This window comes from Lactuca virosa, chromosome 3 (genome assembly GCF_052849685.1).
Source record: "Lactuca virosa cultivar CGN04683 chromosome 3, Lactuca_virosa_CGN04683_v6, whole genome shotgun sequence".
NCBI lineage: Eukaryota > Viridiplantae > Streptophyta > Magnoliopsida > Asterales > Asteraceae > Lactuca > Lactuca virosa.
This window is the reverse complement of record NC_136428.1, coordinates 171,848,618-171,860,764: the sequence shown is the minus strand read 5'-3', so window position 1 is coordinate 171,860,764 and position 12,147 is coordinate 171,848,618. Positions and strand designations below refer to the sequence as shown.

General features: G+C 36.1%; 2 protein-coding genes across 2 annotated transcripts; both read left to right on the top strand.

Annotated features, from left to right (window-relative positions):
• The first annotated feature begins 6,265 nt into the window (after positions 1-6,265).
• On the top strand, positions 6,266-8,075 carry LOC145166819 (putative polyol transporter 6). The gene is made up of 2 exons (XM_079085856.1): positions 6,266-6,396; positions 6,545-8,075. The coding sequence occupies exons 1-2, from the start codon at positions 6,300-6,302 to the stop codon at positions 7,951-7,953; spliced, it is 1,506 nt and encodes a 501-aa protein (XP_078941982.1). The 5' UTR covers positions 6,266-6,299; the 3' UTR covers positions 7,954-8,075.
• A 246-nt stretch (positions 8,076-8,321) lies between these two features.
• On the top strand, positions 8,322-11,033 carry LOC145162734 (spindle assembly abnormal protein (DUF620)). Its single transcript, XM_079081797.1, has 3 exons — positions 8,322-8,908; positions 9,025-9,363; positions 10,148-11,033. Exons 1-3 carry the CDS (start codon positions 8,624-8,626, stop codon positions 10,637-10,639), a joined length of 1,116 nt encoding a protein of 371 aa, XP_078937923.1. The 5' UTR covers positions 8,322-8,623; the 3' UTR covers positions 10,640-11,033.
• The last annotated feature ends 1,114 nt before the right edge of the window (positions 11,034-12,147 follow it).

Sequence of the window (12,147 nt, the reverse complement as noted above, 5' to 3'; positions counted from 1 at the left end):
GATCTGGATCCAAGTCATGGAAGTCAAAATGCCATCAGTAACCCTCCACGTCATGACCTTCCTTTAGCCATGTCGTGGGCACAAAACGATGAAACAGACGACTGATCTCTAGTCGCCACGCCATGGCGGCCTAGTTCTACGTCGTAGGAACCCGTCTGAATAGCTTATTCGAGTTAAGATGCTTTTAACTCATTTTCAAGGGCTTAAAAACCCCAAATCTACTTCTTCCCAACGCCTTGATGGATAAAGTTTCCAACTTTATCCATTACGACACTCCATTAAAACAAGATCTCTAAACCTAGGTTCAAAGGTCATCAAGAAGTACAACTCAACCATTAAGTCCTAAATCACAAAATACATAAGCCCAAACTTTCCATAAGGGTTTCCCTTTACACCAAGAGCAATAAAGTTGGTTGTTTTATGGAAATGCATGTCTAATGTATGTCTCTTTCATTTTAGGTCAACAAGAGTGATAAAGAGGCTTCAAACTCATGCATAGTGTAACATACACCATGGAACATCAGATCTACAACATATGATATCAAAGGGACCTCTAGATTTCATAAAGTTGCCAACTATATGGAATCCTTCCATTCTAACTAGGCCACACAAGAAGAAAATGGGACAAAACCTTAGATCTATCATCATAGAAGCATAAAGCAAGGAGCTTGGACACTTACAAAGGTCCAAAGATGCCCAAAAGAGATCTTCACTCCAACCAAGTAGCACCGCAATCCTTTCCAACACCTCTTCTTCCTTCAAAAGCAACCGAAATCACCAAAATGGGCTCACAACTCAGAAGAAGGAATTAGGGTTAGGGTTTCTAAAGCTTGAGGGTGACGGCGGCTGAGGATGAATAAACACTAGCCTCCTCATACCTTTAAATAGGGTGAAAAACCCGGAAATTAGGGTTTCATTAAAATCAACTTCTACGTCGTGGCGGGTCTTTAAATCTCGTGATCCTTGAAAATATCGTCACGTCGTGGTGAGGCTCCACCACGCCGTGGCCACCCAAAATGAAGACTTAATAAAATATAATGGATTAGCTCATACCTAAAACGGGTGTTACATAATCAATTCTTATTGATTTCACATTAATTTATTAATCATATAAATTAACAAATCAATTATTTAACAATTGATCTCATATTAATTTATTAATCACATAATAAATTTGCAAATGAACTATCTATTTCCAATTAATATATTAATCACATAATATATTAACAAATCATTTTTCCATAACTCAAATTATTTTATTAATCATACATTAATCAAATAAATTATCCTTCTCTCTCTTAACATCATTTTTAGTTATTTTCAGTTATGACGGCAACCCAAAAAGGACTTTGCTTCTAATTACAAGAATATATCAATTAAGTTATGAGGTAAGACACCTTAATCCAACAATGTTTTGATATGGAAAGAATTGTGGAAAATGTCTCTTTGAAATTCGTTTTGCAAAGATGAAATGTTTTTAATGAAATTGTGATAAATGTTTTGGGTCACAAACCTGCATAGCTCACGAGACATTTTTGTCTTACATATATCTTTTTAATGCCATGTATCTCATGTTGCAATTAAGGAAAGATGATGATTATGAAAGTTAGAAGTCAAAAGATAGAGAATGGAGTGGAACTTGTTAAGTTCCTTGTAACATCCATAAAAATCATGCCAATTTAAAACTTTTTAAAACATTCAGAAACCAATAATTATTAGAAATTGTTTTCAAAATAGTTTCATGTCAGAGTATCCCAGAAATCAAATCATAAAAACATAAGGAGGTGCACGATCACGCCTTTGCCTTCTCGCGATCATCTGAAGTACCTGAAACAAAATCAACAACTGTAAGCCCGAAGCTTAGTGAGTTCCCCTAAAATACCCGCACAACTAATAACACAAATAGAATAACAGCATACATTGGGCCCAATCAACCATCGGGTTGGAATGCCCCATGCCCTCAACCATCGTGTTGGAATGCCAACATACTATGGGTCCAATCATCCTCAGGATGGTATACCCTCGGCCCACAACCATCGGGTTGGAATGCCCTGGTCTGTTGGCTCTCGCACAAAGCAGATAAGCCTCAACCACCAATCAATTATGTGCATATATATCAGATAATCACATAACAGTCTATAGACAGTTTAACTGATCTACAGATCACTAAACATAGCAACATCCTATTTACTAGGATACCGATCTAACAGATCATAACCACATAGAACATCCTATTTACTAGGATACCGATCTAACAGATCATAGCAATAACAAAACAGGATAACAATCCAAAGGGTCGGCCTTGGTGCCTTAGACCCTTGAGTATATTGAGGAAAACTCACCTCACAATTAGCGCTGGATGATAATGTCAAACTCCCAAACACAGCTCCAAACTCAGACACCTATAAGTAGCATAGGACCCACTCTATAAAACCCAAATTACTGAAATACCCCTGAATTCAAACTTGGTCAACCATGGTCAAAGTTAATAGTCAACAGTCAAGGTCAACAGTCCTTGTTGACCCAACTCGTCGAGTGCATCTAACAACTCGTCGAGCTCCTTCAGAACTCAGAGGCCGAAAACTCGAGTCAACTCGTCGAGTTTCCAAGCAACTCGTCGAGTCCATGCAGTGTCCAGAGGGTTCGGGAAAACCCTAACCAACTCGTCGAGTTGACTATACAACTCGTCGAGTTCATGCAGAATCCAAAAAGCGTAAAACCCTCATTCAACTCGTCTTGTTGACTATGCAACTCGTCGAGTTCCTTCAGTCCTTTTCTCATTCAGATGCTTTTAAGTGAAACCAAAGCTCCAAACTGTAGATCTAGCCTCCTAGGGTGTAGTTACCACATAAAGTTGCTAACTTTACATACATGCAAGGCTTCAAGAAGCTAAAACACTCAAAAATAGCCTTAGAAAGAGGTTTTGGACATGGAGGAGGGCCAAAGCTTCATAAAGCTTGAGGCTTTATGTCCATAAGGGCCTAGAGGAGTCCAGATCTGAAACCATGCCCTTGTGACAAGCTCAAATCCGAAAGTGACGCCATTTTGCACTAGAAATGACCATTTCCTTTCACAAGGGAAGATCTAAGCAATGAGAAGTCAAGGTAATGACTTTTTACCTTCAAATAAAAGCCAAAACGATGTAGATGTTGGATCTACAAGCTCCTTCTCATTCCAAACTTCTCAATCTTCAAGTTTCTTCAACAAGTGCACCAAAAACACACTTTTAGCCTCACACACACTCAAAATCGGAGTTAGATCGATTAGGGTTTGCTTCTGGACGTCAAAAGGTGGTAAGGAGGCTGGAAGGAGGACTTAAGGTCCTTTAAATAGGGTGCACACCTTAAAAATTAGTGTTTCTATGCACAACCTCTACTCGTCGAGTTGGGGTTCTCCAACTCGTCGAGTAGGTTCCATAAACCACGCGTCCTGATCTGTCTCTACACGACGAGTTGGGGCAGCCAATTCGTCGAGTAGGTCTAAAATATGAATATATAAAGCTTTAAATTTTATACCTGGGAGTCGAGATGTTACATTCCTTATGTATTGTATTGATGTAATTCTTATTTGTTTGATATGGTTTGTGTGATGCTTAATGGTAACACCCAGTGTTTTAATCATAAATTTTTTTGTGGGATCGGTTTCTTCTTAAATGTGGGTTAATACTCGTAATGATTTTGTTTAAACCATAACATTTTAAAATTTGAAAAAGTTTGAAAAATTGTGGGTGTTACAATGGCACCAAGTGTCCTATGCTGCACAAGCATAACAAGGAGTTAACCTAGTCAACTAGCATGCCCATACTCTAACAATACCTTTATCCTATCATGCAAAAGGATATATAATGGGATACGTGGTATAGTGAGAGACTCACCTGAACTGAAGAACTGGAAAAGTACAACAACACTCTCACACCTTGCACTGCTCAATCCAGCGTACTGACTAACATCAAAGAGATAAATCCTAAACCAACAATCCAAAACCTCCAAGTCCGGCCCCAAGTCATACTTGTCAAAAGTCAATGGTCAACGGTTAACAAGAGTCAACGGCCAACCAAGTCAATAGTCACCACGATGTGAAGACCTCTTGGCCACGTCGTGGGCATGTCCAAACAAGACAGTCGACATGCAAGAAATGTCGTGGGAATGCCAGGACAATACAGTCGCAATTCTGAACTTCACCACATCGTGGTCATTCCTTGGCCACATCATGGTCACTGCCATTTTTCCTCAAATCTTCATTAAGAGCTTAATCCTTACAGATCAAGGCTTAAAACTTCAGATCTAATCCTTGTCAATGAATTAATGGATAAAGTTTCCAACTTTATCCATTTAGACTTCACTCCAAGGCAAGATCTCCACCCCTAAGTCCATTAAGTCCTTAATATGACCAAAACTTGCACATGGGACCAAGAACTCTCAAACTAATATATTTTCTGTTACTTAACAGAAGTTCATGACCATAAGAATGTCATATTAAGCTTTGGAGTTCCTTAAACTCCAAGAGCATCCAAGAATGGGACCAAAACCAACCAATAATGACCAACACGTGAATCTCAAAAGAACAAGGTCATGGTACAAGCGTTTTACCTCCAAAGGTCCAGAAACTTGAAGAAGATGATGGATCTAGTCTTGCTATATGCTCCCTCGCACCAAGAAAGAGTTTCTTTCTTCACAAGCTTCACTAAATCAAGAACACCCACAACTTCAAGCAACCAAGCTCTTAATCTTCCATGGAGGCTAGGGTTTGGTGGAGGCTGAAGGAGATGCCCTAAACCAAGAGTTAGAGCATTTAAATATGGGGAAAACCCTAAAAACTATGGGCTTTGGCTGCAATAGTTGTCACGTCGTGGCGATCATTAAAATGTGCGTTCCTCAGATGTCATGTCGCGTAGTGGCATTCCATGCACCACGTCGTGGCATATGGTTTTCCTCAAAAATCAAGTCTTTGACTTTTTTCAGTTATCAACTGATCCATTTTGAAAAACGAGTGTTACAGTTTCATTCTATTTTTTAAGAATCAATTCCTTAGCAAATCTTGAACAAAACATGGATATATGAAAGAAATGGATTCTAATTCCTAATTCCCAAGAATTTTAACGAACCAAATGTTACCTAAGTTACCGTACAAATATTTTTAAAAACCTGATGAAAAGGCATGAAGAAAATCACTAAAGTACATCCAAACCATTAATTCTTCAAATCTATTATATTTTTAAATAAAAAATAATAACTTTTTTGAATATCATATATCTGAAATATTCAAAAAATAAATAAATAAATAAATAAAACTATTTGTATCCGAGTCAGAAAAGTCTTGATATCCCATTTATAACTTTCCGAATATCCTAAACTTCATATAATTTTACATCAGATTCTCAAATACAGATATTTATATTTGAGATATTTTTAACACTGCTGCCAATTACCCAACAGTTTCAACATTTATTCTAAATTTAAGTCTAAGTTTAGTTTTTTATTTCACTTTTTGATATCACGATATTAAATATTTCGTCCCTTTGACATTGCTACTGTCTACCAATGATGGTCCACGCCGCCCATTGCTCTATCTGCCTATTTCCCTCGAATACAGGTGTGAACCGTTGACCCGTTTACTATGAGTTGTATATCGGCTTACTGCATATCCACTTTCTAATTTCGGAACACAATTTGGATTTCTTTTCATCCCTCTTTTAAAAGAAAAATAAATGTGTCATATTACAAATATTTTGATTCAACTAAGTTATGGCCTATGGGTTCATGTAAGTGGTCTTTTAGTAATTTATTAGATGAGGTTCTTGAAAAAAGCAAGATAAGCTTAGATCGGGCAATCGTTTTTATAAGAACAAATTATAGTTATTATTCTCTCTTATCACCAAATAAATATAAAATATGTAGCTAATATAAATAAATAAATAAATAAATATTAGTATATTTCTTTTGAGAGTGAAAGAAATACAGTAAAATATATCTTCCATATTGTCATTATTCAGTTAAAAAATAAAACATGTTAATCTCATAATTAAAAAAACACAATACGTTCTAAAATATACGTTAAAATATAGATAATTTATTTTATTGTTTACTTATTAACCACATACTTACAAATATTAATCATATTAATAATAATATACCCCAAAACTACTGATAATAAATATACCTATTTGAAGCTTATAAAATAAAATTTTCTCTATTTTGATAAAATAAAATCATATTAATATTATCCCCAAAAACTACTATTAACATATATATAGGAGTGTGGGTGGGCGTGAGAGATAAGAAAAGAGTGAAGCTTGAAACATGGGGGAAGGAAAAGGAAAAGAGGATGAAAAAATTAACCCTTATTCTTGTGCTTGTGCCATTGTTGCTTCTATGATCTCCATCATCTTTGGTTATGGTACTATCGATCTCTTTTCAAAATATGTGTGTATGTACTTATTAATTAAATATTCGTATGTATGTGCTTATCTTTGTATGTACGGCCTATTCTTTTTATATTTGATGATATTCTCGATCTATTAATCTTTTTGTATTCGTTTACGTAGAAACGGGTGTTATGAGTGGAGCGTTGATCTTTATCGAAGAAGACCTTAAAATCAACGACTTACAAATCCAAGTCCTTGCCGGAATCATCAACTTCTGCGCTCTTGTTGGCGCCCTGAGCGCCGGCAGAACTGCCGACTACATAGGCCGCCGGTACACCATATGCTCAGCCGCCATCATCTTCCTTTTGGGCTCATTACTAATGGCCTTTGCACCGACCTATGCAGTTCTCTTGACAGGCAGATGTGTCGCCGGAATCGGAGTAGGGTTTGCCCTTGTAATAGCTCCGGTGTACTCAGCCGAGATCTCTGCTGCCAGTTCCCGTGGTATTTTAGCTTCTCTACCGGAACTTGGAATCAGTATAGGAATTTTATCTGGTTATATTTCAAACTACCTTTTGGCAAGTTTACCCTTAAACATTGGTTGGAGGGTAATGTTCGCAATAGCAGCTGCCCCTTCTTTAGGGTTAGCTATTGGCATTCTGGGAATGCCAGAGTCCCCAAGATGGCTTGTAATGCAAGGGCGTCTTGGGGACGCTAAACGAGTCTTGTTAAAGGTGTCAAACACCAAAGAAGAAGCAGAATCTCGGCTGCAAGACATCAAGCTTGCAGCCGGGATAGATCCTAACTGTACAGACGATTTTGTCAGACTGAATCATAACACGCGTGGTCAAGGCGTATGGAAAGAATTACTACTAAGACCAACTCCACCTGTCCGATGGATGTTACTAGCCGCCATTGGGATCCATTTCTTTGAACATGCAACCGGGATTGAAGCCGTGGTCTTATATAGCCCACGGATTTTCAAGAAAGCCGGGGTTACAACTAAGAAAAAGCTCTTATTAGCAACCATAGGAGTCGGTGTCACGAAATTAATATTTATATTTTCATCCACTTTCTTTATTGATAGATCCGGAAGACGAAAACTTCTACAAATAAGTGTTGGAGGGATGATTGTTGCCTTATTAGGGTTAGGTTTTGCTTTAACCATAGTGCATCAGTCTCATAACCAAAAGGTAGTTTGGGCACTTTGGTTAAGTATAGCTACATGTTATCTATATGTAATGTTTTTCTCAATAGGGCTTGCGCCAGTTACATGGGTTTATAGTAGTGAGATATTTCCACTAAAGTTAAGGGCGCAAGGGGCAAGTATTGGGGTGGCTGTGAATAGGGCAACCAATGCAACTGTGTCTATGACATTTTTATCCCTAGTAAATGCAATCACCATTGGTGGGGCATTCTTTTTGTTTGCTGGTATGTCGGTTTTGGCTTGGATCTTTTTCTTTTTCTTTTTGCCTGAGACTAAAGGGAGGTCACTTGAAGAGATGGAAGAAGTTTTCACAAGAAGCAAGAAATCAAGAAATGTAGACACGGAGTTGCAGAGTCAAAACAGTGTTGTTCGAGTGCCATAATCGCAAACAAGAAGGGCAAAATAGTAATTTTGATATAGCATTGCTTACGTGTAATATTAATCGGCCTTATCTGTATTAGATTTTAGATGAAAGAAAAATAATAAAAGTATATATTAATTATATGTTGAACGTTGAAATGCATCACCAACTTGAAATTCCTAATAATGTGATTATGACATATATTTAAGAGATTAAGCTGTATAAAACGTCAGGGTGTTATTTTTTTATATAAATAGATTATGTTACAAGGCCGGTAATATGCTTATTTCGGATATCTTAAAACATGTATTCAGATATTTAATTTCTTAAAACTTAAGTATATGATTTGTTATATAGAAAACAATACTAGGAATCGCAAAAGAAAATCAAAAAGACAAAGTAAAAGCTCGCTAAAAACAAGATTGGATCAATACAATTATATAGGCGTATGGCCACAAATTGGTCCACAAGAAACTCATAGCTAAAATAATGTCCGTACATACCCTACAATTAAGGGTAGCCCTTGCTCTCGGACAAATGCCATTTAACTCTACACCATAACCTTCTCATTTTCATCACAAACCACCAAAGTCCTACAAGAACATTGAAAATAAACCAAGAAAAACAAGGTTTTTCCATCCAAATGTGCATAAATTGAAAAAATACAAACAACCCTAATCATATAATACAAATGAGGGTACTTTGTCCGAATTTTGAAAGGGAAGATGCATTGGAGACGGTTCTTGATGTACCAATACCCGAGGAGATGTTTACAAACATGGGGACCAGTGTAAACCTTCGATGGCAAAACATGTCAACATGGATGAGGGCTCAAACATCAGATAAATGGTCGTCTCCGATAATAGTTAATCGTTATAACGAGCTAACCTTTTTGCTATACATAGTTGGATCTCCTCTTCTTCCCCTTCAGATTCAACTAGACAATCGCACTCGATCCATTCGCAGTTCATCTATTGTAAGCAAACCCTAACACCACCTTACCTAGGGCATACAAATTTTTCTAAGTGGTACTTTTTTTTATTAATTCTTTATATTGTGAATATAACACATGAAATGTTGCATTTTTTTAAGGAAGCATCAACCGCGAAATATATTGTGCAACAATACATGGCGGCAATCGGTGGACAACCGGCTTTAAATGCGGTACAAAGTTTATGTGCTATTGGGCAGTTGAAGATTAGCTCGTCAGACTTCCACCAAGGGGATGAAGCCGTGAAAGCAGAAAGCAGAGAGCAGACGGGTGCATTTGTGCTTTGGCAAAAGAATCCAAATTTATGGTGCTTGGAGCTACTTGTTGCGGGTTGCAAAGTTATTGCAGGAAGCAATGGCAAGATTTCGTGGCGACAGTCTTCTAATCAACTAAGACCTATATCCAAAGGTCCTCCTCGTCCTCTTCGTCGATTTCTTCAGGTACTTGTCATCAGTATTATTGACGATATGAATACCATTTTTGTAGTAGAAACTATTTTATTATGGCCATAATGGTAGTTCCATTAAAATGATCTTGGAAACTTCTATAATCTTATAAAATTGATACGAATTCGGAGATATCAAGAAGAGAACAGGCGTCTGATGAAAGCCAATGCTCAAAGGGAAAAGTTTGACAATGTTATATGTACCACTCGATTCATTTTATCTAAATATTGGGATGTAGTGGAAAGAAAACTAAAGTTGGGGCATATATGAAGTAACCAACGTCCTAATAAATTTGTGTGATACTTCATTGGCTTTTGAAAATACAAAAATGGTTGATCTTGACCAATTTTTTTAATATTTATTATAAAATAACAATCTATTTTATAAAACAGATTTCGCAAGCAAGATTCCTTTTTTTCACGTGATGAAGTTTATTTAGTAAAAATAATCATGAACTTTTTATACGTTTTTGTTGACTATTTTGCGATATATTTTAATAACATTGTCATTTTTATAGGAACTCACTTATTTTTGTCATTTTTACTGATTAGCACTTGATCTTAACTTAATGAAACACAACTTAATCTTGTAAGTTATACATAAGTTGTAAGTTATAGTATATAACTATTTTTTTTACCCGTACAAACAATACCACTGTATAAAAAACACGAAAATAAGTTACATTTTAATATCCAAACTTTTACAAGCTTGCATTTTTTTTATCATTTCCCTTAATATATGATCCAAATGTTTTTCTAATATCATTGCCCATTTGTAGGGTTTGGACCCAAGGTCCACAGGAGATTTGTTTCTTCAAGCGGTATGCATAGGCGAAAAGGTCATAAACGAAGAGGAATGCTTTATATTGAAGATTGACACAAGCCAATCTGATCTCGAGGAACACACAGATTCAAGATACGAGATTATACATCACACAATTTGGGGTTACTTTAGCCAAAGATCGGGCCTTTTAGTGAAATTTGAGGATTCACGTTTGCTTACTGTTAATTATGATAATGGGGATGGTGTTTTTTGGGAAACTAGTACTGAATCAGTGATAGAAGATTACAGATATGTTGAAGGTGTCAACATTGCACATAGTGGGAGAACGTCTGTAACAATTTTCAGATATGGGGAACAGTCATCGAATCATAAGAGACAATTTGAAGAAAAGTGGATGATTGAGGAGGTTCATTTCAATGTTTGGGGATTAACTAAAGATTTCTTTACACCCCCGCCTGAACTCACAAAAGAAGATAAAACAACTTAAGTGCAAACTTGATAAGAAGAGGTGTTGTTTTGTAAATACGGAAAGTAGAAGGGTTATACTTTACTTTTGAAGACAATATGTGAAGATTGAAGTACAATACATGGGCAAGTTATTGGCATTAAGTTGTTGAAACGACAACAATTTGGTTTTTGAGGAAATTTCAGTTTTTTTGTATGACTTTTCAGAATCCATAGGGATGATGGTTCAACTTGGTGGACATTTCTCTTTGGGAAAAAAATTTGGTGGACATTTTTGGCAGGGTCATTAAAGTGAACGGCATTTTGATATTTGTGCTTAAAATGAGTAAAATGAGTGCTCAACTGCTCATAGGAAAAAAATATGAAAGCAGAATCTTACACTTAGTAGGAGGTTTTTGTTTTTTTACTTAATAAGTTTAGTGGGTTAAGCATTTAATTTGCATTATGAAAAGCTATATATGGTTGTTTATTTGATTTAATAGGTTAATGAATAACTTGGCTTGACGAAGTAAGACACTAACGTTTTACCCATTTGTTCTTTCAATTTTTTTTTCCTTCCAACTCATTCTCACTGCAAAATTCATGACCACTGTGAACCTTTAAGAATGTAAGGATAAAATGGTCATTTAATCTTATTCTCATTTGGTATAGAAAAAAAGACTATACATATAACACTTTTTCAAGACATGTATCATTACTCAGATTTCATTACACAATTTAATAGAGAGAAGAAAAAAAACCAACCCTAGATTTTGTTTGGTACAACGGCGTAATAAAAGAAAAAGATTGAAAGTGCAACGCTTCAATACAAGTATGTTGCTATTTTTTGCAATTAAAAATTGAAATAATCAAAAAATACAAATGAGGTACACTTCAGTTACTACTCGATTCAAGTTCAGTTCTTTATATCATCATGACAACCAAATTTAGGCAACGTAATAAGTATTATTGTAAAGTGCAAAACCGTTAATTGGGGAGCATGAGGATCAAGATCAATGGAATTGACAGACATCGTAGCGATCTAGGTCGTCGTGACTCATGAATAGGGGAGCCACCGACGATGTAGTCTGAGAAGCGGTTGAGGTTGTCGGTGGAGAAGCGGAGAATGTCGGTGTCGGTGAGCATTGAGCAAAAAACAAGTAGAATTATGGCGACGAGAGCCCAGAACTAGAATTAGGGTTTCCTTTTTATTTGCGATCAATATTGGTGTCCGATTAAATGGTTATCGAATTGGAATCATATCTATTTTAGATTGAAATGTTTTGTAGTTGAGTATAAAACATTAAAACTGATTAGGGTTGTTGAGATTAAGATTAGAACACACACAAACACCGTTACACAGTAGGCATGGAGTTTCTAGAATTGATTCTGAAGACATGCGGCCATAGCCTATATGGATTCTTTTGAGACGATAAAACTTACTTTTGATTTACTTTTTTTATTTTTTTTAGATATAAAAGGATGGATACATTATTTAGCTTAACAAGATTTGTGCAACATTTTTTGTTTCAAATTTTTTTTTGAAAAACA